Here is a 26861-nt window from a genome sequence, read left to right on the forward strand (position 1 = left end):
AAGACAAGGAACAATTTTTAGTTATAGCAGTTGGTTTCCATTACATGATTATAAGCATTAGGATTTATTTTTCAAATTCAAATCGCTCACTCTCTCTGACTATTGTAACAGGTTTCTTCTAATTTAATTCAGCAAACAGTTGAAGCCTACATTCAAGGTTAATCTATGGTATGCCAGCTTCTCACTTTTTTTTTTTTTAAATGTAACTAGTGACCCAGCAGAAATTTGTTGTCATGAAACCCATCTAGACCTGAGTCCTGTTAGCTGAGGATCTGCCCCTAGGAGTGCTACAGTGGTGATGCATTCATGTATGTGAGGAGTGTTGGAAGGGAAAATCTTTTTTGTTTCTCAACATTTTGTCCCTGACACAACAGGAAAAAAGACAAGACAACAAGAATGTGGTTTTAAAAAGCCATGACTTTATTAAGTAACTGTGAGCTGTCCAGCACAGACTCTCCTCCTTTTGCAATCCATTCCACCTGGTGGAGGGCTGCTGTCAGCCCCACCCTTCTTTTGGGATGTTGGTTGCAGCACTATTGCTGAGACCCTATTGCCCTCCCTTCATATGAGGGTTAAGAGGGAAGACAAGACATGGTTGTCTCTTCACCGTACCAGGTGTTAGAAGCCCCAACCCCATTACCCACCATCTCTAGGAAATATCTTTTTCTAATCTGCTTCCAATTCTGGTTCATCAGTGAACTAGACCCTTTATTGAACAAGTACCCGCACTGGGTGCCTGCCAAGTTGCAACAAGCTGAATTTTGCAAGCTAACCTACCCACTGGGTCCTTGGGCTACCTACAGAACACTGAAAAATCCCACCTTGTCCAGTCCATTCTGGCAGTGAGGGAAAAATTCCTTCTCAGCCCCAACAAGGTAACTAGCATGAGCCAACAGGAAGGACCAAAAACCACAGTCCTTTTCTAATCCCAAAGAGGGGGAGCTTTTCTTCTCAGTGCAGAATAAGCCTTTGAGCAGGGCAAAGTGCTAACAAGCTCTCTCTTGGGTACCTGAGAGCCAATAGGCTAATACTATACCTTCTATCCAACCAATCAGCCACAGAGGCCACCATCCCATGCCCCTCTCTAGTGCTTAATTTGTAATGAAAAAGGTGTCAGAGCTCAAACAATTAGGTGCCGGGGCTCAAGTAAGTTTTTTACCAGGATCATAACACAGAAAGAAAGGGCAACAGCAGCAGAGACAAGACTCAAATAAGTGTGACTACTTCCCTCCCTCCACCACCACACCCATAGAAACTTTTCATTGGGTGAGTGGACCCCTTAAGGGCCTGGGGGCTGAGGACCTAGCTGAGCTCTAAACTCTCTCCCCATTCCACACACCCCAATTCTATATGCGGGAGCATGCATAGTGGGCAGCCTGGGAAGCATTGGGGGAGTGGAGTAAGCATAGAGCAGCAACAGCCTGAGCCAGAAGAGGAAGGGCTAGTGGCTCCTTGCGGGTGAAGCAGGGCTGGCTGTGCCCCCAATATCACAGATTAGTGAGTGGGTGTCCTCTTGTGCTTCTCAAAGGGGGGAGAGGACTATAAAAATGGACAGACATCCCAAGAGAGCCTCTCTCTCTCTGCCCATTGATTCACTGCACCAGAAGGGACAAAGGAAGCGGCCATTGGATTGGGGGAGGGATCCTGACTTAAGAAGTTTGGTCAGTAAGACTGCTGCAAGTATGCGATGAGAGAATTTTGCTTTGAATTTAACATGGCTTTAAGTTAGGCATCAGCAGCATTTTATCTTTATTTTTGTAACCATTTTACTTTGATGCCTCGTTACTTGTACTTGCTTAAAATCTATCTCTTTGTTTTATCTAATCCAGTGTGTTTTTAAATTGAGGTGTCTGGGGAAACTCCATTCTGGGGTGGCAAGTTGTGTGCATATTACTCATTTTAAAGAAATAAAAGACCTAATATAACTTGTACTGTCCAGGAGAGAGCTGGGCAGTACAGGACATACATTTCTGTGGGGGGAGAAATGTATGTCCTCTACTGAGACTGGGTGAGTGTTGGGGTCACCTTGCAATATAACCAAGGCTGGTGAGAGCCAGAGTGTAACCCAAGTGTAGCTGGCAGGCTGCAGTTACACACAAACACTTGGGGTATGGCTGACAGGTTGTTGAGCAGCCCAGGTGGGAGCTACTTCAGCAAGGCATTGTAAGGCTCCCAAGGTTGCAGGGCAGGGATGACACAGCTGCTCATTAGTCTGGATTATACCCTGGTATGTCACACCAGGTATCTGTTTCATTAATACACTGGCAGGATCACAGGGCTGTGCCCTCAAGGCAGTTTACTATCCCTGCTGCCTTCCAGCAGGAATGCCATAGGAAATGCAGGACACTACGATCAGCTGACTTTAAATGTCCACTCTGCAATCATAGAATCTGATAGATGTAAAGTAGCAGCGTGTCCCCAGCTAGAAACTCTCACCACTTACTCTGGGCTGCAATTCACAGGCAAACATTCACTCCAGTGGAAGTTAATGGAGAATGGGGTTTCATTGCAGTGTGTAACCTGCCCCCGCTAACAAGCTTGCAATCTTTTCTGAGGCATCCACGATTACTTTGCGTGAATGAAAAGTTATACCATCCACAATTTCACACGCCAGGTTGTGCCTTGGGGTTGGGTGTCTTATACTTGGCTGTTGTCAGCCTCCTTAGAGTCAATTAACTGAGGGGAAATTAAAAGATGGAGGTTTTACTGAGTGTTGGACAATCCCTGAGACAGCAGGTTAGGGTTTCCTAGAGGAGAGGATTGGGTGCCAGAGTCAGACCTGAAAGCTGAGTGGAGTACAGCCCTGCGGGACCTTTTTCCATACCTCATGGCAATGATTACCTACAAGAATGAAGTCGGGGTGAAGGAGGCAATTCAGGCAGGGGCTGGTAATGGGCAGTTCTTCAGTCACTGAGTGTGAAGTGGGCAGAACTTGAGACTTGGTACAGGGAACCAGTGAGGAATCCATTCGGGTGCAGCGAGACCTCTGAGAAGCATGATTCTGGTAGGTTTCAGAGTAGCAGCAGTGTTAGTCTGTATTCGCAAAAACAAAAGGAGTACTTGTGGCACCTTAGACTAACACATTTATTAGAGCATAAGCTTTCGTGAGCTACAGCTCACTTCATCGGATGCATTTGGTGGAAAATACAGTGGGGAGATTTATATACACACACAGAGAACATGAAACGATGGGTTTTATCATACACACTGTAAGGAGAGTGATCACTTAAGATGAGCCATCACCAGCAGCGTGGGGGGGGGGGAGAAGGAGGAAAACCTTTCATGATGACAAGCAAGGTAGGCCATTTCCAGCAGTTAACAAGAACATCTGAGGGACAGTGGGAGGTGGGGTGGGGGGAGAAATAACATGGGGAAATAGTTTTACTTTGTGTAATGACTTATCCATTCACAGTCTCTATTCAAGCCTAAGTTAATTGTATCCAGTTTGAAAATTAATTCCAATTCAGCAGTCTCTCGTTGGAGTCTGTTTTTGAAGTTATTTTGTTGAAGGATAGCCACCCTCAGGTTTGTAATCGAGTGACTGGAGAGATTGAAGTGTTCTCCAACTGGTTTTTGAATGTTATAATTCTTGACGTCTGATTTGTGTCCATTTATTCTTTTACGTAGAGACTGTCCAGTTTGACCAATGTACATGGCAGAGGGGCATTGCTGGCACATGATGGCATCTATCACATTGGTAGATGCGCAGATGAACGAGCCTCTGATAGTGTGGCTGATGTGATTAGGCCCTATGATGTTGTCCCCTGAATAGATATGTGGACAGAGTTGGCAACGGGCTTTGTTGCAAGGATAGGTTCCTGGGTTAGTGGTTCTGTTGTGTGGTGTGTGGTTGCTGGTGAGTATTTGCTTCAGACTGGGGGGCTGCCTGTAAGCAAGGACTGGCCTGTCTCCCAAGATCTGTGAGAGTGATGGGTCGTCCTTCAGGATAGGTTGTAGATTCTTGATGATGCGTTGGAGAGGTTTTAGTTGGGGGCTGAAGGTGATGGCTAGTGGTGTTCTGTTATTTTCTTTGTTGGGCCTGTCCTGTAGTAAGTTAATTTGCAAACTGGATACAATTAACTTAGGCTTGAATAGAGACTGGGAATGGAAGAGTCATTACACAAAGCAAAACTATTTCCCCATGTTATTTCTCCCCCCCACTGTCCCTCAGATGTTCTTGTTAACTGCTGGAAATCTCCTACCTTGCTTGTCACCATGAAAGGTTTTCCTCCTTTTCCCCTCTGCTGCTGGTGATGGCTCATCTTAAGTGATCACTCTCCTTACAGTGTATATGATAAAACCCATTGTTTCATGTTCTCTGTGTGTGTGTGTGTGTTTATTTATATATATATATATATATATATAAATCTCCCCACTGTATTTTCCACCAAATGCATCCGATGAAGTGAGCTGTAGTTCACGAAAGCTTATGCTCAAATAAATGTTAGTCTCTAAGGTGCCACAAGTACTCCTTTTTGTTTTTATGATTCTGGTATTGACAATTTTTTGTTTAATGCAATACTACTAGCACCTTGAACATCCAGGGTTGTACTGGAAGTGTGGGGGTGATTTGGGGTAGAGCTACGTCACTATCAGGGATAATACAGGGTTCAGCAAGGAAGGATTTAGATAGGGCTTTGGCATTTGGGGGATCTGCAGGAGGGAGCTGACTTCCTGACTGAGTGCCAACAAATGAATTAAGTTATGTCATGGAGAGTTATAATACTGCAAGACCATGGGAGAGGCTGGGATTTGCCATCATATACCAGTCAGACTTGTGTAGGTGCTCCTCTTTCTTCATGGACAAGGGAATTATCTTGCAGAATGAAATTTCAGTTCATGGCAATGTCAAAAAATGCATACTGTTGAAGCTCCTCTGGTGAATTCGTTCAGGGTTGCTCTGGCTACACCCCCATCAGAACTTGGAATGGGAGCCTAACACATTGAGCCTATTGATGGTAGCATTCCAATGGATACAAGGTGGAAGCCCCCTGTTGAAGATAATTCAGTGGTTTATGTGCTAAATTTTTCATGTTTATTCCTTCCTTCAGGATCACATGAAAAAGCCCAGGAGTTGGTAACTGGCTGGGTGGGCATAATATTGTGCATTTGGCCCACAGGTTCACTTTTGGGCCTCATTAGTGAGGCATCGCTGAGGTTGGCATGGATGGAGGGGCACTCTACAAGGAGCAAGGGAATTAGTCAAGGAGGGGCATGCTCTGGGACTTGCTGATGCCCCTTGTATACCCTTTGGCAGGCTGGGAGCAGGCCCTGGATGTGATGATTATTCACGTTGGTGAAAATAATTTGGGAAGTTGTAAGAGGGTTGTCTTGATAAGAGGGATTTGGGGATGATCCAAGATTTTTCTGGGGGTGAGTGTGGCAACTATTTGGTCTGACATGTTACAGCGCAGGGTGTGGCGGGGAGCAGTGAAGCCTCCAGGGATAGTGTTAAAAGCAAGAGGTATACAAATAAGAAGATGGCTAAATTCATAAATACCCAAGGGGGTTTGGTAATTTCACATCCAGACGTATCTTTCTTGCCAAGCAAGTTATTCAGAGGATGGGGCACACCTATCCGACTGGGAAATGGGTATATTTTTGTCTGATATTAAGGAAGGAATCAGTGAATGTGTGGAGCCTGGTTGCAGGGTAAGGGGTTGGGGGGAGTTCACAGCCAAACAGAATTGCTGGCACCTCCTTGTGGCAGATGTTCAGGGCAGATACTCATTATGGAAGGGATATGGTTATTGGGTAAAATGGATTGGAAAATGGATTGGTAAAATAAAGCATCCCTTAAGGGAGCTGAGAAAACGGGGGGTGGGGTGTTGGGCGTCCTACATCTGTTTTAGCAGGGAGCCAACACCCCCTCCTGTTCTAGGTCCCTTAACTCTCTTATGAGATGGCTGAGACCAGGTTGAGGATTAAGTGGAAAGGATTAAGGAAATAATGATGACCTGCACTGTACAATTTATTGCCAGGTAGATCCATATATTTGAAGTGAATAAAGTTGCATCTAAATAAACCACATCCATTGCCTGCTGTGTTTCTTCTGCCATGGCCCGACAATGGACCTGCCTTTAGGGAGTTTCTTCTTAAAGCCAAACAGTTAGCATTGACTTTTGCTAAAGTACGACAACTTAAACTTTTAAAATTATTTTATCTTGTGCAACTGTGAATATGCTCTTTATCCATATATCCATGTCTAGTTGTTTGTTTTAACGCTACCAAGCTCTGGGTCTCCATGATGTTTTATGGCTATTAGTTCCACGGATGGCCTCTGTTCTGTTTTTTAAAATAGCCTTTTATCAGTTTTATCGAAAAACTCCTTGTGCATGTATTGGGAGAGGTAAATTAGAGCATGATACTGACCTTCTCTTATCCATTCATCATTTTCTAAAACTCTCTCAGATCCTTCTTGCTCATTTCCTCTCTAAACAGTCTCCATCTTTTCAATATCTTTTCATACAGAAGGTTTTCCATGCCTCTAATCTTTTTTTTTTCCTCCCACCTTGTTTTTGGACTTGTTCTATTTCTGTCTTTTTGGATATAACGTTACTGGAACTGAACAAAGTGTTCCTGGTGAGGGTGTGTCATCGAACTATAATACTGGCATTATAATATTGTCAGCAGTGCTTTCTAGCTCACTCTTCTGTAGATACCTATGGTTTGTTTGCCTTGCTGACCTCTCTTCTGTATATTGAGTAGATGTTTCATTGAATTTCAATAAGGATTTATAGCAAAATAGGACAAAGGATCCCACTGGGGTTTTTTTGTTTGTTTTTTGTGGCTTTGTTTTTTATAAAAAAAAGTTCTTCCTTAATATAGGCTTGCAATATTCTTCATTCTTTGTGAACTGCCTGTTATTCCTAGGATCAGGGCATATAAAGCAAACTTGTCTTTATAGCAGAATAATGATGAGGAGATTACTTCTGAGTCAATTTTTGAGATTAAAGCAGAATGTGGTATGTTTGATGTTTGGAGTGATGTGAGATGATGGTTGTGTGCTGAATTTCATTTGATCCGTAACAAGTTAACCAAACTTAAGGGTTTGAAATATATAATAGTTATGGTCTATCACAATCTACTAGTATATATTTCTTCAAATAAATCCTTGAACACAGTTCTCCAAAACCCAATTCTACAGAAACACTTCTTTTACCAGTCATTAATTTGAAAGTTAATCTGTCCAGTCAGAGCTATAATCATCTGTGATGTGCACAACTTCAGGGCAGGAACCATGTGTTCTTTTATGTTTGACAGTGCCCAGCAAAATGGTAATACTTTTTATTATTATTGTTTAAATCCTCAAATGATGGAAATGGAGGTGCATTTGGAATGAGTTCATTTGTGATAAAATACCATCATAGGAAAGACAGGGAGGCATTCTTCCTGGTCTCATATGTCAATTGTACCACCACCTTCCACTTGCATATTGTTAGGATGAAGAAAGTTTTGTCATAAAATCATGACTCTTGTTGTAATGTTCTTACTTCCCTCAATCTGTCTTGGGTTCCTCCACAGAAAAACGACTCTCCAGAGGTATTTCTCATGCCAGCTCAGCCATAGTCTCCCTTGCTCGATCACATGTAGCAAATGAATGCAGCAATGAGCAGTTTCCTTTGGAGATGCCTATATACACATTCCAGCTACCAGATCTTAGCGTGTACAGTGAAGATTTCAGAAGCTTCATTGAACGTGACTTAATCGAACAGGCAACAATGGTTGCTTTGGAACAAGCAGGTGAGTGAATGCTCTGGTAGCAGCAGTTGTGTGATCTGACACTTGGTTTAACATTCTTCGATCACACTTCATTACTGCAGCTGGCACATCCTGCACCAGAAATAAATGTAAGCAAGCAAAAACAAATACTGTGTTCTTTGGAATATCACGTGCAGTTCCGAGCTCCATCTTTAAGTCTCTGCAATAATTAGTGACAGATTGGTTTAATAAAACAGGGACACTGAGATAGAGAAGAGGAGGGGAAGGAGAATGATCAGGGGGAGGGTAAGGGGAGAGAATGCTGAAACCCATTGAATGCCATCAGTCAGTAGAGTTTGGGATCATTTATAGCACTACCCTTGTGGCGCAGTTTCCCCATCTATAAAATGGGGATAATGATGTTTATTCGCTTTGTAAAGTGCTTTGAGCTATAAAGATTAAATGAAGCATAAAATAGAGAGCTATTTATGACTATAGTATATAGTATAATCCTAAATATTAGTTAGGCCCCATATTAAATCTACATTTAAAAGTTGCATGTGAAATTGAATTTAAAACTAGCAAAAAACGTTTAAGAACATTCCAGTATAAATATTTAATGAATGAGAGACTCTGAGGTGGAAGTTAGATAGCAACATACTGTTGAGAGACAGCCAGGGTTTCAATCCTGGCTTTGCTGATGACATTTAGAGGTTGCCATAATTTGAGAGACAGTGGGCATAGCTGCGAACTCCAAGGAGTCCCAAAGACCACACTCCTTGTATGAGCCCCCTACATCTCTTGCTTCAAATGTCCAGTCTCCCCTCTGCCTTATATCATTCTTGGGCTCTAATGAGCTTCCAAGTAAATTGCTTCACTAGCTACAGTTAGAGAAGTGCTTGCTCAAGTGTACTCTTCCTGCATTGGCATAAATGGAACATCAGTGTCACTCATTGTAGCTATGTCTCATCTTTTATTAATCTTGCATCAAAACCTTTACTTTTTGCAACGCTTTTTGCCAGTTGGGTAGGATTTGCCCAAGAACTTAAAGGGCATTGTATCAGAAACAGTTAGTGTAAAGTTTTTCTTCCTCCTCTACACTGAAAATTCTCAAAAAGAAAAGGAGTACCCGTGGCACCTTAGAGACTAACTAACAAATTTATTAGAGCATAAGCTTTCGTGAGCTACAGCTCACTTCATCGGATGCATTTGGTGGAAAAAGCAGAGGAGAGATTTATATACACACACACACACACACACACACACACACACACACACACACACACACACACACACACACACACACACACACAGAGAGAGAGAGAGAACATGAAACAATGGGTTTATCATACACACTGTAAGGAGAGTGATCACTTAAGATAAGCCATCACCAGCAGCGGGGGGGGGGGGGGGGGAAAGGAGGAAAACCTTTCATGGTGACAAGCAAGGTAGGCTAATTCCAGCAGTTAACAAGAATATCAGAGGAACAGTGAGGGGTGGGGTGGGAGGGAGAAATACCATGGGGAAATAGTTTTACTTTGTGTAATGACTCATCCATTCCCAGTTTCTATTCAAGCCTAAGTTAATTGTATCCAGTTTGCAAATTAATTCCAATTCAGCAGTCTCTCGTTGGAGTCTGTTTTTGAAGCTTTTTTGTTGAAGGATAGCCACTCTTAGGTCTGTGATCGAGTGACCAGAGAGATTGAAGTGTTCTCCAACTGGTTTTTGAATGTTATAATTCTTGACGTCTGATTTGTGTCCATTCATTCTTTTACGTAGAGACTGTCCAGTTTGGCCAATGTACATGGCAGAGGGGCATTGCTGGCACATGATGGCATATATCACATTGGTAGATGCGCAGGTGAACGAGCCTCTGATAGTGTGGCTGATGTGATTAGGCCCTATGATGGTATCCCCTGAATAGATATGTGGATAGAGTTGGCAACGGGCTTTGTTGCAAGGATAGGTTCCTGGGTTAGTGGTTCTGTTGTGTGGTGTGTGGTTGCTGGTGAGTATTTGCTTCAGATTGGGGGGCTGTCTGTAAGCAAGGACTGGTCTGTCTCCCAAGATCTGTGAGAGTGATGGGTCGTCCTTCAGGATAGGTTGTAGATCCTTGATGATGCGTTGGAGAGGTTTTAGTTGGGGGCTGAAGGTGATGGCTAGTGGCGTTCTCTTATTTTCTTTGTTGGGCCTGTCCTGTAGTAGGCGACTTCTGGGTACTCTTCTGGCTCTGAAAATTCTGTCATGCTTGATTTGCTTACATCGCGGTTTTACAGGGTGCCATGTCATTTTAAAAAATGTGTAGTAAGCCATCTGTTAAAATATGGAGTTAATTGATTCTATAACATGTGCGCACTAGAAGAAATTTACTTCTGAAAATCAAGAGCAATTGCATGCAATAAAGCCTTAACCTTAAAGTATGGAATCTGCATTGAGCAGTACTGTCTTCTGCTGATACAGCACTTTTTGCATAACATAGTAAACATTTTTCCTAATGCAACATATTTTATAATGGATCTATTTGCAATGACTTATTTTAAAATGCTATATTTTCATTTAATACACAGTTATTGGCTAGAGATGGAGTGAGCTGGAAGCCCAAATCCAAATAATACAGGGGTCTGGGGTATATAAAATCCAGACCCAAACGTGTATCTAAATTTCACAATTACAGATGACCAAGTAATGAGCAAAACCCTGAATATGTACACCACTGAACTTTGAATGGGGGATGTTGAAATCCAGACCTGAATTTTGCAGTTCAGGCCCATGAGTAGTTATAACTAAAACTTAATGAAAATAGAGACTGACAACCATTAGAGTAGAATAAATATTGATTCAAATTGTTGACCAAGAATCAAACTGAATCCAAACTAAAACTGTTTTTCTGAGGTTCAAAAGTATTTAATATGTATTTTTCTTTTTCATTTTCTCATATCTCTGCACCCCTTTGGATTTGGGCCAATCGCAGAAGTAAAAGTTCCAATTCAATTTTTATTCAAGTGAATATTTATGAATAATTCTTTGAGTTATTTCCTCAGCTCTAGTCAACCATAAAATCAGATCACTGTAATTAGAAACTTCCTTATGGTGCAAATACTAAAGAAAGTTTCATTTCACTGATTACATTCAGTACATTGGTTCAGTTAGTTGTTCATGACACACATGGTATTTATTGGCTGCAAGAAAACAAATGATCTTAGAATATGCTCATCCTTTTCCACAGCTCCATTTTTATACCTCTTTTTAGGTTAATATAGAAATTAATTATGATTAGACCGATGACTAAAACTATGCTACAACTAATACAATGGGCAAACAATACAGGAATAAACAGTGATTTCTGGATAGACGGTTAGAGTTTTATGAATTTTTCTGTAGTTGTAGGAAATGTTTAACAAATCATAGAATATCAGGGTTGGAAGGGACCTCAGGAGGTCATCTAGTCCAACCTCCTGCTCAAAGCAGGACCAATCCCCAACTAAATAATTCCAGCCAGGGCTTTGTCAAGCCTGACCTTAAAAACCTCAAAGGAAGGAGATTCCACCACCTCCCTAGGTAACGCATTCCACTGTTTCACCACCCTCCTAGTAAAAAAGTTTTTCCTAATACCCAACCTAAACCACCCCCACTGCAACTTGAGACCATTACTCCTCATTCTGTCATCCACTACCACTGAGAACAATCTAGATCCATCCTCTTTGGAACCCCCTTTCAGGTAGTTGAAAGCAGCTATCAAATCCCCCCTCATTCTTCTCTTCCGCAGACTAAACAATCCCAGTTCCCTCAGCCTCTCCTCATAAGTCATGTGTTCCAGTCCCCTATTCATTTTTGTTGCCCTCCGCTGGATGTTTTCCAATTTTTCCACATCCTTCTTGTAGTGTGGGGCCCAAAACTGGACACAGTACTCCAGATGAGGCCTCACCAATGTCGAATAGAGGGGAACGATCACGTCCCTCGATCTGCTGGCAACATCCCTACTTATACAGCCCAAAATGCCATTGGCCTTCTTGGCAACAACGGCACACTCTCCTCCCAGTTTAGTGGCATCTGCAAATTTGCTGAGGGTGCAATCCACACCATCCTCCAGATCACTAAGGAAGATATTGGACAAAACCGGCCTGAGGACCGACCCTTGGGGCACTCCACTTGATACCGGCTGCCAACTAGACATGGAGCCATTGATCACTACCCGCTGAGCCCGACAATCTAGCCAGCTTTCTATCCACCTTGTAGTCCATTCATCCAGCCCTTACTACTTTAACTTACTGGCAAGAGTACTGTGGGAGACCGTGCCAAAAGCTTTGCTAAAGTCAAGGAACAACACGCCCACTACTTTCCCCTCATCCACAGAGCCAGTTATCTCGTCACAGAAGGCAATTAGATTAGTCAGGCATGACTTGCCCTTGTGAATCCATGCTGACTCTTCCTGATCACTTTTCTCTCCTCTAAGTGCTTCAGAATTGATTCCTTGAGGACCTGCTCCATGATTTTTCCATGAGGTGAGGCTGACCGGCCTGTAGTTCCCAGGATTCTCCTTCCCTTTTTTAAAGATGGGCACTACATTAGCCTTTTTCCAGTCGTCCGGGACCTCCTCCAATCGCCATGAGTTTTCAAAGATAATGGTCAAAGGCTCTACAATCACAACCGCCAACTCCTTTAGCACTCTCGGATGCAGCGCCTCTGTCCCCGTGGACTTGTGCTCGTCCAGGTTTTCTAAATAGTCCCAAACCACCTCTTTCTTCAGAGGGCTGGTCACCTCCTCCCCATGCTGTGCTGCCCAGTGCAGCAGTCTGGGAGCTGACCTTGTTCATGAAGACAGAGGCAAAAAAAGCATTGAGTGCATTAGCTTTTTCCACATCCTCTGTCACCAGGTTGCCTCCCTCATTTAGTAAGGGGCCCACGCTTTCCTTGACTTTCTTCTTGTTGCTAACATACCTGAAGAAACCCTTCTTGTTACTCTTAACATCTCTTGCTAGCTGCACCTCCAGGTGTGATTTGGCCTTCCTGATTTCACTCCTGCGTGCCCGAGCAATATTTTTATACTCTTCCCTGGTCATTTGTCCAATCTTCCACTTCTTGCAAGCTTCTTTTTTGTGTTTAAGATCAGCAAGGACTTCACTGTTAAGCCAAGCTGGTCGCTGCCATATTTACTATTCTTTCTACACATCGGGATGGTTTGTCCCTGTAACCTCAATAAGAATTCTTTAAAATACAGCTCTCCTGGACTCCTTTCCCCCTCATGTTGTTCTCCCAGGGGATCCTGCCCATCAGTTCCCTGAGGGAGTCAAAGTCTGCTTTTCTGAAGTCCAGGGTCCGTATTCTGCTGCTCTCCTTTCTTCCCTGTGTCAGGATCCTGAACTCAACCATCTCATGGTCACTGCCTCCCAGGTTCCCATCTGCTTTTGCTTCCCCTACTAATTCTTCCCGGTTTGTGAGCAGCAGGTCAAGAGCTCTGCCCCTAGTTGGTTCCTCCAGCACTTGCACCAGGAAATTGTCCCCTACACTTTCCAAAAACTTCCTGGATTGTCTGTGCACCGCTGTATTGCTCTCCCAGCAGATATCAGGGTGATTGAAGTCTCCCATGAGAACCAAGGCCTGCAATCTAGTAACTTCCGTTAGTTGCCGGAAGAAAGCCTAGTCCACCTCATCCCCCTGATCCAGTGGTCTATAGCAGACTCCCACCACAACATCACCCTTGTTGCTCACGCTTCTAAACTTAATCCAGAGACACTCAGATTTTTCTACAGTTTCATACCGGAGCTCTGAGCAGTCATACTGCTCTCTTACATACAGTGCAACTCTCCCACCTTTTCTGCCCTGCCTGTCCTTCCTGAACAGTTTATATCCATCCATGACAGTACTCCAGTCATGTGAGTTATCCCACCAAGTCTCTGTTATTCCAATCACGTCATAATTCCTTGACTGTGCCCAGACTTCCAGTTCTCCCTGCTTGTTTCCCAGGCTTCTTGAATTTGTGTATAGGCACTTGAGAACTTGCTGTTTGTCCTGCTTTCTTGGTATGAGGCAGGAGCCCTCCCCTTTCATGTTCTCCTCCTCGTGCTTCCTCCTGGTATCCCACGTCCCCACTTACCTCAGGGCTTTGGTCTCCTTTCTCCGGTGAACCTAGTTTAAAGCCCTCCTCACTAGGTTAGCCAGCCTGCTTGCAAAGATGCTCTTCCCTCTCTTTGTTAGGTGGAGCCCGTCTCTGCCTGGCACTCCTCCTTCTTGGAACACCATCCCATAATCAAAAAATCCAAAGCCTTCTCTCCGACACCGCCTGCATAGCCATTCATTGACTTCCACAATTCAACAGTCTCTACCCAGGCCTTTTCCTCTACGGGGAGGATGGACGAAAACACCCCTTGTGCCTCAAACTCCTTTATCTTTCTTCCCAGAGCCATGTAGTCCGCAGTGATCCACTCAAGGTCATTCTTGGCAGTATCATTGGTGCCCACGTGGAGAAGCAGGAAGGGGTAGCGATCCAAGGGCTTGATGAGTCTCGGCAGTCTCTCCATCACATCGTGAATCCTAGCTCCTGGCAAGCAGCAGACTTCTCGGTTTTCCCGGTCGGGGCGGCAGATAGATGACTCAGTCCCCCTGAGGAGAGAGTCCCCGACCACCACCACCCGCCGCCTCCTCTTCGGAGCAGTGATCGTGGAACCCCCATCGCTAGGACAGTGCATCTCATGCCTTTCAATCGGCAGAGTCTCCTTGTGTTCCCTTTCCTTAGATGTATCATCTAGTCCACTTTCCGCATTAGTACCTGTGGAGAGAACATGAAAACGGTTGCTTACCTATTTCTGCACTGCTGGTACATGGACGCTCCCCTTCTTCTGGAGGTCACATGCTGCCAAATATCTGCACCGTCCTCCTGTCCCTGCTGCGCGGCCTGCTCTGGATCTTCAGAACATTGTGCCCGTAGAAGCATATCCTGACATCTGTCCAGGAAATCTTCAGTTTCTCTTATGCAACGCAGGGTCGATACTTGTTTCTTCAGACCTTGAACCTTCTCTTCCAATATGGAGACCAGCTTGTACTTTGTACAGACAAAGTCGCTTCTGTCCTGTGGAAGAAAGACAAACATGGCACATCCAGTTCAGGTCATAACAGCTGAACGCTCACCTTCCTTCTACGAGCTTCCTCAGGAGTTGTAGTAACTACTCAGAGAAGCCGCCAAGATGTAAGCCGCAGTGGGCTCTCCTCGGGTGAACTCCCTCTGTTAGCCTCTGGTTCGCTGCTCAGCTGTTTCACAGCTGACTGGCTTTTTATAACAGTCAGGCCCACTCAAGGCTCACCTGGAACAAAGCACTCCCAATTCACACTTTTTTCAAACAAACAATCAGTCAAGCACACGGTCAAACTGTCCCCACAACAGACACTCGGATACTCACCAACACAACCTCCCTAATGCAGCCCTTAGTGTACCTCCTCTCAGACAGATCCCAGGCAAACTCCCTCTGGTAGCCTCTCTGCTGTTCGCTGCTCATCTATGGAAGTTGTCCGAATTATCTATTTTCAATAAAATGTTATCTTTAGTATTATAATTCATTATATATGGTTTCCTGACAGCTTAACCTTCATTGTGATCAAAGTACATAATTGTCATCCTGGGTTTTTAAGTTCCAGAATAGTAATCATTTCCCTCATTGCCGTGATGAAAGGTAAACAACCAGACCCTCAAGAAATAAACCATTCATAGGTTTCAGAGTAGCAGCCGTGTTAGTCTGTATTCACAAAAAGAAAAGGAGTACTTGTGGCACCTTAGACTAACCAATTTATGTGAGCATAAGCTTTCGTGAGCTGCAGCTCACTTCATTGGTTGCATTCATAGTAAGCTTTAAAAGTTCAGGTCAGTCATTTTATGATAATACGTAAGGCAAGGTCACAATCCTGCACTAAGTGCCTGCAGATGCACCCCGGCACCTTCATAGTTCTATGTTCTATGGTAACAACAACCTTTTGCAGACCCCTTAGACATAGTCTACAGACCTCCAAGTCTCCACAGACCACAGGTTGAAAATCACTGCTCTAGACTGAATTGCCCACCTTTACCCTTCTATATTATTCTCCCTATGTATTGCCTGTTTCTTGAAATGGTTCATATTTATTTTCTTACTATGTATGTGTCGTGACTTTACATATTTGGGAGTCCGTATTTGCCCTGGAGGGACTCATGGTGCAATCTAGCTCTAATGTGAAACTGTTTTCCAGTGTTGTTGAGGGCACTTCAGGAGTAATTCCTCCTTTCCCCCTGCTGAGAGACTTAATTTATAAGTGACGACGATGCATCAAGTCCATGCAAGCTGCTAGACATTAATTCTGCATAAATAAGGTTGTAAACACATTTCATTTCTTGCTCTGGTTTCACCTTCCAAGAAAATATAAAATTAAGAATAAAATAGGGCAGGAACATGTAACTGAGGCATAGTTCTCTCTCTCCCTCTCTCTCCATAGAGGTTCTTTAATATCATACATTCCAACTGTTGCATTGAATTAGGACGGCTCCTATGTGTAGCAATGACCTTGCAATAGAGTGGGTAAGGGATATTTCATAATGCACCTCAATAAAGTTGAAAGCAACAGCACATTAGTCTGTGTAAAGGTCAGTCTTTTAAAACCGTCCATTTTGTTGCCTATTTTGATCTTGTGTCTGCATTTTTAATGGAGTTTTGTATGAGAGGACATCAAGGATTATGATTACACATCTAATACATTCTTACATTTTACAGTCTACAGTATATCAAATCATGGGATGCTTCTGTGGCCCAGTCTTTCCAGCTTGCTGGCCAAACATATAATTTCAGAAAGTTCAAGAGGCTCCAAACCAATACTGTGGAATGTACTCCCTGCCTTGTTCTGCATTTGCTTTGGGCTACTCAGGCAATGCAAATGAAGCTGAAACCATCCGCAGGTCTTCTGCTGCTAATCTCCCCAAGCAACAAGAGTCCCAGTAGGCACATCTTGGACGTAGCTAGTCTTAACATGTCCCTCTCTGCAGCCAATGGTGCAATGGTCATTTTGGAAAGGGGTGTATTGGAGGTAAGAAGGAAAGAGTCCAAAGCACATTTAGACCATCCCTGGCCCATGTGTGTTCTCAGGGGTCAGCTGGTGGCTGGTACAAGTTAGAACAATCCCCAAGGAACTTGTTGTTGCTTCTCCTCTTTTTCCCTTTTACTCAGCTACCCAGGATAGCTGTATGGGGAAGGGATACTTTGCTAGCCATTCCTCTAGGCTCAGGAAGAGGCGGTTAGTTCTTGTCTGTCTCTCTCTCTCTCCCTTGGGTGCCTACTGCCCAGCAAAGAATCAGGAAACAGAGCAGCCAGAATAGTCTTAGGTTATGGCTCGAGATTGCTTTCCAATTCATCGTCAAATATACTTTCTTCTTAACAGTCAGCTTTGAGGGTTACAAGTGGTTGCTGGGCCACAACTTGGACACCTCTGTAATCCATATGATAAAATTTTGGGAATGTCACTCTGTGTCATTCTGAAGCCTACAACGTCTGTAGAGTCACCTGATCTGGTCCAGAGACCCTGGGCTTAACCTGTCCACAGGGACCGGCTACCCTGTGACAGTTAGTGTCCAAGATAAAGTTTTAAATAAGTCACGAAATGAGCAATGATCCTGTGAAGCTTCTACTGAGCGCTCTATCAAGTCATGTTTACTCTCAAGGAGTTGGTTTCCAAAAGAGCGGTAGAGCTATTAGTATAATTTTGGCTATTGTACTTCACCAGATAATAGTTCTGCTTAAAAAGCCACTGCTAAGTGGTGCTTTGTACCTACAAAAATTCAGAGGCAAAAGAGGCAGGATTCCGGAGGCAGGATGACCACAGTGGCTGGCTACAAGCACTGAGGTGCTGGAACTAGCAGTGTGGGGGGTGCTGTTGCACCCCCTGAGTTGAAGTGGTTTCCTTATACACAGGGTTTACAGTTTTGTTCAATAGCTCTCAGCACCCTCACTATAAAAATTGTTCCAGCACCCTTGGCTACAAGTGAGTCAAGTGTGGCACTATCATAGCCTTTAACTGCCCCTCTCAGAAGATGAGTCCAACTGTGAAGATTTGAGAAAGGGGGAGCTGAACATACATCTATTATGAAACCAATAAACTGTGAAGGTGCAAGTGGTGGCATCTGGTGGTGTCTGAATGGAACACAAACTGAATACATTACAACAGAGAGAGAGAAGTCTAGCTTGTTCTTAATACTGTCTTGCAAAAACAGAAATAAACCGGTCTGAAAGATACCCATTTCCATATGGGACTTTGCTTAAGCTGCTTTTCTAACTCCCTCCCCAAAATCCATGTAATACGTAGATGAATGTAATGGTTAGGTTGAAAGAATAGCAGTGCAGTGGTTTCTATTAAAGGCCTCTTTATTGCCAAAATATGATGCAGACGTGTCAATATTTCATAAACCACAGACTTGTTAATATCAACTGAAAAATCATAATAGCCACAAGCTGACTGAAAAGAGAGAGCACTTTGTGCTCATAGAAGGAATGGCTATTGATGGATGGAATGACTATCAATCTACAGAGATGTCCTCTAATGGTAATCAAATGCCCCTAGATCTACTGTAAACATTTATGAACACCAAACTTTAGGGTTTTAAATTAGCAGTTTCCTGGTCTGTGTTGAAATGCAATTGAGCCGTCCCTTAAGAAATACATAGGTCTTGCATGTTTTAGGTGTTTGTAAGTCTACTTTAAGTGCTTTAACTTATCACTGTTGTTTTAATCCAAAATATTCTGTACAAGGCAGGTGACAGGTTGTTATTTCACAGCCCATAGAAACAGTAGTTGCTAAAAACAATAACTCGTTATTTCCAGTGTTTCTCCCAAAGCTATCCAGTGGCTCTTTTAATTAAGCTACTCAAATGCGCATTTAATTTTGAAGAGACTGGTTTGGGTTGTTGAATTCATGTAGGATTACCAAATTCATTTAGTAATCGATCTACAGTACATTTATTGTATTTTGTACAGTAACTTAGTCCTGAATGTTTTTTAATTCTAATTTTAATTAGATAGATATGGCCTGATAATGAAATAATTGATTATTAAAGACACATTAATTAATGCTCACTAAAACTATTGCATGTGGTGTTTGTATGCTTCTATTACTGCAAGCAAGCTTCAGTATATTTATTTGTAGTAATAACATTTAACAGGCAATAACCGTCTGATTACATGATATCGAATTTTTGAGCCTTAATTTTAAAAGCATTGCCAGATATCCTAATACTATAGATATTTTTTTCATCTTCTCTTGCAAATGGATTGTGTGTATGTAGTATTTTTAAAGAAAGCTATTTTAAAATAGCTATACATTGTTATAACATGCAAAAATAGTGGTGTGGGAAAATCATGCCACTGATTTGTGCAAAAGAATTTCCTTATCCAAATTGCTGCTCATCTCATCAGTATCATTTCCAGAAGGAGGAGAGGATAAAGCCAGGAAAAGACATTATAAGCATGTTAATTGATTGATCAGCCACCAACTGCTGACTTCATTACCTATGGTATTAATTGCAATTTTCCCACTGACAGCCTTTCAAAAAGGATGTGGGGAAATGCACAAACTAAACAAATTATTAGTAATCACCTGCCCCATAGTGTTTTTACAATAACTAGTTCTGATCCCTTTGTTTACATAAAGAACATAAATGTGCCCATTTATACACAAAAGAGAGAATATCTGAAAACATGCTCCACCCAGCTGGCATACACAAATCTGTGAGCCAGGAATTCTGAGTTTCTAGTCATAGCTTTGACACTGGCTCGCCCTCTCTGCTTTAATTAGGTCACTTGGGGGCAAATTTTCAAAGGTATGTAGGTGTCTAAAGATGCAGATGGGCACCTAGTGGGATTTTCAAAAGTGCTTGAGCAGGTGCCTAACCTGCTTTGATGCTGTTTAAAATCACATTAGGAGCTTGTTTGTATATTTAAGTGTCTAAATACCTTTGATAATATGGCCCTTAACATCTCTGTATCTCATTTTTACCATCTGCAAAATCTACCTCATAGGGTATTGCAGGGATAAACTAGTTAATATTTGTAAAAGGTGAAAAGCTAAATAAAAATATTGACCGTGGGCTGGACTCTGCTCTCATTTACAATCATTCTACATTGGTATAACTACTGATTTCAATTGACTTATCATAATTTGCATTAGTGTGAGAGAGAGGAAAATCAGGCCTGAAAACATTCCACTAATTCATTCTCCAGCATTTAGTCAAAGTAAAAACAACCTTTGTATACTGGATCTGACTTACCTAGGATACTTGCTTTTGTCTGAGTAACACAAGTGGAATGCTTTTGTCTTTAGGTGTTTTTTGTAACAATGTAGTCTGTCTTCTGTTTATATAATGCCAATGACCATCAAATTAAACAGTATTTGAGGATAGCATAAAAAATTTAATCCAAAATACTCTTGCTTTGCTGTATTTCCTTTCACCTTTGGGCATATTTGGGGAATGTTTTCAATGTGATTTCCCCACCATCTCTTCCTATCACAACTTCTTCCTTTCTTCAACTTCTGGTTTTGCGAGTAGGGTTACATGGGGAGGATGGACTTGCAATTGGTTCTGAAAACCTCCAGAGTTATCCATCATCCCTGTATCCTCCTGCATATGTGCGTTCAACCTGCCTTAACACATACTGTCCTGTTTTAACAGACACTTTCTTTACAGGTCGACTGAACTGGTGGTCCACAGTGTGTACAAGTTGCAAACGTCTTCTTCCATTGGCTACAACAGGTGATGGAAACTGCCTCTTACATGCTGCCTCATTAGGTAAGGGAATGTCTGGATTAGCTGCTTCTGCTATATAAAACCTTTTCTTGAAGGTTTGCTATTTTTCCTTATTCCATCAAAGGTTTTTGGGTGCAAAGGCTTTTTGCTAAAAGGGTGCCTCTTTAGGTACATCCACTCTGCAAATAAAACCCTGCAGCAGCTAGTCTGAGTCCAGGTCAACTGAATTGGGCTCATGCTGTGGGGCTAAAAATAGCAGTATTGACGTCCTGCTTGGGCTGAAGCCCAGAATCTGAAACCCATCAAGTAGGGAGGGTCCCTTTTTAGCCCTGTAGTGTGAGACCCCCGTGCCTGAGTCATTTGACCTGGATTCTAATACACTCGGTCACTGTTTTTTTTTTGTGGGGTTTTTTTGGGGGGGTTTTCTTTCTTTGTTTCTGGAGGAAGGTTTTGCAGTGTAAACATACCTTTATATAAGGCTGCTACACTCTATTTTTCAGCTTCTCCCTGTAGCAATGTTTGTGATAAGTATCTATACAGCTTCCATGATGAAGGTAAAAGTTTTCAGCTTGCTTTCTAAAACGGAGTTGAAACAACAAGATAAAACCTAGCCTCTAAGCTAGGTACATTTTCTATAATGGGCCTGATCCTTCAGTCCTGGTGGTGCAGGCAAAACTGTTGCCTTCCGCGGGATTTTGGCTGCATCCTAAACATAGGTTCAAGCCCATAATCCTCTGGTGTTTGTTAAACATGCATCCTACTATCATTAAAACTACAAATGCAAATATTCTTGGTGTCCCATCTTTGGAAAGGATAATTGTATGGGTGAGAGAGATTAAGGTAAATTACACTCTTTCCTATGTATTTACCATTGATTCAAAGCCACTGCAAAGTTTAGTACAAAGGGCACCAAAAAAAAGCCCTGTGACTCCACACTTGGAAGTCTAATATGCTGTTTGTTTCCTAATAATGACTTTTGTGCTGAAATATTGCACCAGTAAGATTCAGTGACCTTTCTCTTAAAAGCATGGTTATTTCGTAATCATTTTGCAATGTCATTTACTTTTTGAAACATAAAGTAAGAAATAACAAGATAACAGATTTGAATACTCTCAAAGTGTCTTCTATAAATAGTGTTTATCCAATTCATCTCAGCTACAAGGGATTGTAAATTATTTATAGCAATTGGTCAGGGCATTTTGACTTGCACACTTTGGAACAAAAATATTTAATGCCAATGGCTGGCAGCATAATAAATTAAACATGGCTGCCTATGGGTCCTTGTCATGGTGAGAACTGACTCCGTTTTATTATAGGTTACTATTCTCATGTACATGAAGACGTATATTTTTGTTATCTTAAGAGTTTGGAAGCCTGTGGCTGCTTGTATTTTTAGGCTTGCAATAGTCATGCGTGCCTGTCTCTTTACTGGGATTTAAATACCAGTGGACATGTATCATCTCTGCTGTATGACAGTTCAAGCCTGTGGGTGTCTGTGTTTGAGATAGCCACAAGTGCCTGTCGTTATCCTTAGCACTCTGATGCCTGCACATTCAATTAACTCTGGAGCTAAAATGAAGAATTGAATGTTCATTTCCTTATAGCAACATTGAAGTCATGCAAAAACAAAATTACCAGACAACTCAAAGCCGTAGTCATTTCTTAACCAGACTTTAAACTTTGCTAGAATTCAGCATTATTCTTCATTAGCCTATTTAGGCTGACAATTTTCATTAGGAAAGCTTGAAAGTAATGAATAGGAATCATTAGCTAGTAAGAAGATTTATAATGTGCACTTTTTTTTGAGCAATATTTGTTTCATGCAACTGATTGTTTCTATTTCATAACTAGATCTTTGTTGTTCGGTGCATTTTTGCGCTCTAGGGATGTGGGGATTTCATGACAGGGACCTTGTGTTACGTAAAGCACTCTACACCATGATGAGAAGTGGAGCTGAAAGGGAAGCATTGAAGAGAAGATGGAGATGGCAACAGACACAACAGAATAAAGAGGTATGTGTGGCCTAGAGAGTTTCAACCATTGTGTAGCTGATATAATTTAGGGCAACATTTTTATTCCTACCTCTGAGGTTCTATGAAAAAGCTTTTGCTCTTACCAAATTCCTTGTGAATCTATTTTTCACACATAGACAAATATTTCTGCATGAAAATCAGGAATGCAAAAGCAGATGAATGTGTACACCCAAAAAGTTACATGTGCATAGCCTTACACCTACAAAATCTAAGGCTGGTTTCGGGTCACCTGAATATTTGGTTTCAGAGTAGCAGCCGTGTTAGTCTGTATTCGCAAAAAGAAAAGGAGTACTTGTGGCACCTTAGAGACTAACAAATTTATTAGAGCATAAGCTTTCGTGAGCGACAGCTCACTTCATCGGATGCATTTGGTGGAAAAAACAGAGGAGAGATTTATATACACACACAGAGAACATGAAACAATGGGTTTATCATACACACTGTAAGGAGAGTGATCACTTAAGATAAGCCATCACCAGCAGCAGGGGGGGGAAAGGAGGAAAACCTTTCATGGTGACAAGCAAGGTAGGCTAATTCCAGCAGTTAACAAGACTATCAGAGGAACAGTGGGGGGTGGGGTGGGGGAGAGAAATACCATAGGGGAAATAGTTTTACTTTGTGTAACGACTCATCCATTCCCAGTCTCTATTCAAGCCGAAGTTAATTATATCTAGTTTGCAAATTAATTCCAATTCAGCAGTCTCTCCTTGGAGTCTGTTTTTGAAGCTTTTTTTGTTGAAGGCTAGCCACTCTTAGGTCTGTGATCGAGTGACCAGAGAGATTGAAGTGTTCTCCAACTGGTTTTTGAATGTTATAATTCTTGACGTCTGATTTGTGTCCATTCATTCTTTTACGTAGAGACTGTCCAGTTTGGCCAATGTACATGGCAGAGGGGCATTGCTGGCACATGATGGCATATATCACATTGGTAGATGCGCAGGTGATCGAGGCTCTGATAGCGTGGCTGATGTGATTAGGCCCTATGATGGTATCTCCTGAATAGATATGTGGACAGAGTTGGCAACGGGCTTTGTTGCAAGGATAGGTTCCTGGGTTAGTGGTTCTGTTGTGTGGTGTGTGGTTGCTGGTGAGTATTTGCTTCAGATTGGGGGGCTGTCTGTAAGCAAGGACTGGTCTGTCTCCCAAGATCTGAAAGAGCGATGGCTTGTCCTTCAGGATAGGTTGTAGATCCTTGATGATTTTTTGGAGAGGTTTTAGTTGGGGGCTGAAGGTGATGGCTAGTGGCGTTCTCTTATTTTCTTTGTTGGGCCTGTCCTGTAGTAGGTGACTTCTGGGTACTCTTCTGGCTCTGTCAATCTGTTTCTTCACTTCAGCAGGTGGGTATTGTAGATGTAGGAATGCATGATAGAGATCTTGTAGGTGTTTGTCTCTGTCTGAGGGGTTGGAGCAAATGCGGTTATATCATAGAGCTTGGCTGTAGACAATGGATCGAGTGGTATGATCTGGATGAAAGCTAGAGGCATGTAGGTAGGAATAGCGGTCAGTAGGTTTCCGATATAGGGTGGTGTTTGTGACCATCGCTTATTAGCACCGGAGTGTCCAGGAAGTGGATCTCTTGTGTGGACTGGTCCAGGCTGAGGTTGATGGTGGGATGGAAATTGTTGAAATCATGGTGGAATTCCTCAAGAGCTTCTTTTCCATGGGTCCAGATGAAGATGTCATCAATGTAGCGCAAGTAGAGTAGGGGCATTAGGGAACGAGAGCTGAGGAAGCGTTGTTCTAAGTCAGCCATAAAAATGTTGGCATACTGTGGGGCCATGCGGGTACCCATCGCAGTGCCGCTGATTTGAAGGTATACATTGTCACCAAATGTGAAATAGTTATGCTCAAACTCCCTGAAAAAGCACAAGAACAAATCCGCACAGACACACCCCTAGAACCCCAACCTGGGCTATTCTTTCTGCTACCCAAGATCCATAAACTTGGAAATCCTGGACGCCCCATCATCTCAGGCATTGGCACCCTGACAGCAGGATTGTCTGGCTATGTAGACGCCCTCCTCAGGCCCTTCGTTACCAGCACTCCCAGCTATCTTCGAGACACCACTGACTTCCTGAGGAAACTACAGTCCATTGGTGATCTTCCTAAAAACACCATCCTAGCCACTATGGATGTAGAAGCCCTCTACACCAACATTCCACACAAAGATGGACTACAAGCCGTCAGGAACAGTATCCCCGATACTGTCACAGCTAACCTGGTGGCTGAACTTTGTGACTTTGTCCTCACCCATAACTATTTCACATTTGGGGACAATGTATACCTTCAAATCAGCAGCACTGCGATGGGTACCCGCATGGCCCCATAGTATGCCAACATTTTTATGGCTGACTTAGAACAACGCTTCCTCAGCTCTCGTCCCCTAATGCCCCTACTCTACTTGCGCTACACTGATGACATCTTCATCATCTGGACCCATGGAAAAGAAGCCCTTGAGGAATTCCACCATGATTTCAACAATTTCCATCCCACCATCAACCTCAGCCTGGACCAGTCCACACAAGAGATCCACTTCCTGGACACTACGGTGCTAATAAGCGATGGTCTCATAAACACCACCCTATATCGGAAACCTACTGACCGCTATTCCTACCTTCATGCCTCTAGCTTTCATCCAGATCATACCACTCGATCCATTGCCTACAGCCAAGCTCTATGATATAAGCGCATTTGCTCCAACCCCTCAGACAGAGACAAACACCTACAAGATCTCTATCATGCATTCCTACAACTACAGTACCCACCTGCTGAAGTGAAGAAACAGATTGACAGAGCCCGAAGAGTACCCAGAAGTCACCTACTACAGGACAGGTCCAACAAAGAAAATAAGAGAACGCCACTAGCCATCACCTTCAGCCCCCAACTAAAACCTCTCCAAAAAATCATCAAGGATCTACAACCTATCTTGAAGGACGACCCATCACTCTCACAGATCTCGGGAGACAGGCCAGTCCTTGCTTACAGACAGCCCCCCAATCTGAAGCAAATACTCACCAGCAACCACACAACAGAACCACTAACCCAGGAACCTATCCTTGCAACAAAGCCCGTTGCCAACTTTGTCCACATATCTATTCAGGGGATACCATCATAGGGCCTAATCACATCAGCCACGCTATCAGAGGCTCGTTCACCTGCGCATCTACCAATGTGATAGATGCCATCATGTGTCAGCAATGCCCCTCTGCCATGTACATTGGCCAAACTGGACAGTCTCTACGTAAAAGAATGAATGGACACAAATCAGACTTCAAGAATTATAACATTCAAAAACCAGTTGGAGAACACTTCAATCTCTCTGGTCACTCGATCACAGACCTAAGAGTGGCTAGCCTTCAACAAAATAACTTCAAAAACAGACTCCAAGGAGAGACTGCTGAATGGGAATTAATTTGCAAACTGGATACAATTAATTTAGGCTTAAATAGAGACTGGGAATGGATGAGTCATTACACAAAGTAAAACTACTTCCCTATGATATTTCTCCCCCCCACCCCACCCCCCACTGTTCCTCTGATATTCTTGTTAACTGCTGGAATTAGCCTACCTTGCTTGTCACCATGAAAGGTTTTCCTCCTTCCCCCCCCCCCCCCCCGCTGCTGGTGATGGCTTATCTTAAGTGATCACTCTCCTTACAGTGTGTATGATAAACCCATTGTTTCATGTTCTCTGTGTGTGTATATAAATCTCTCCTCTGTTTTTTCCACCAAATGCATCCGATGAAGTGAGCTGTCGCTCACGAAAGCTTATGCTCTCATAAATTTGTTAGTCTCTAAGGTGCCACAAGTACTCCTTTTCTTTTTGCTGAATATTTGGGGCTCCAAATTTAAATATATTATTTATACAGGTGTCAAATGATTAAAGAATAATCACAATTAATTGTGAGATTTAAAAAAAGTTTGTTTTTTTTAACATAACTGAACTCAAAAACAAAACAATGTAAAACTTTAGAGCCTACAAATCGAAGAATGAAGGGCCATACGAATCTTTAGCGCATCTGGCACATAAATACTTTGCAACACCAGCTACAACAGTGCCATGCAAATGCCTGTTCTTACTTTCAGATGACATAAATAAGAAGCAGGCAGCATTATCTCCCATAAATGTAAACAAACTTGTTTTTCTGAGTCATTAGCTGAACAAGAAGTAGGACTGAGTAGACTTATAGGAGGTGAATTGAAAAATACTAGTTCTTCAGTTTTTTTACAGTGCAAGTATTTGCAATCAAAAATAATATAAAGTAAGCACTATACATTTTGTATTCTGAAATCAAGATATTTGAAAATGTAGAAAAACATCCACAAATATTTATAATAAATTTAAATTGGTATTCTATTATTAACAGTGCAATTGCAACT

The 26861-nt window shown here is 42.5% G+C and overlaps 1 protein-coding gene across 4 annotated transcripts in view; it reads left to right on the forward strand.

Moving 5' to 3' along the window:
- The window catches only part of OTUD7A (OTU deubiquitinase 7A), a 257682-nt gene that overhangs the window by 173684 nt on the left and 57137 nt on the right, over positions 1-26861 (forward strand). For all 4 annotated transcript variants that reach the window (XM_038420849.1, XM_038420848.2, XM_043493746.1 and 1 more), the window contains 3 exons: positions 7525-7743; positions 20390-20491; positions 22334-22461. In XM_038420849.1, coding sequence (XP_038276777.1) covers positions 7525-7743; positions 20390-20491; positions 22334-22461 — 449 coding nt within the window. The remainder of the gene's footprint in view (positions 1-7524; positions 7744-20389; positions 20492-22333; positions 22462-26861) is intronic.

This window comes from Dermochelys coriacea, chromosome 10 (assembly GCF_009764565.3).
Source record: "Dermochelys coriacea isolate rDerCor1 chromosome 10, rDerCor1.pri.v4, whole genome shotgun sequence".
In the NCBI taxonomy this organism is placed as follows: domain Eukaryota; kingdom Metazoa; phylum Chordata; order Testudines; family Dermochelyidae; genus Dermochelys; species Dermochelys coriacea.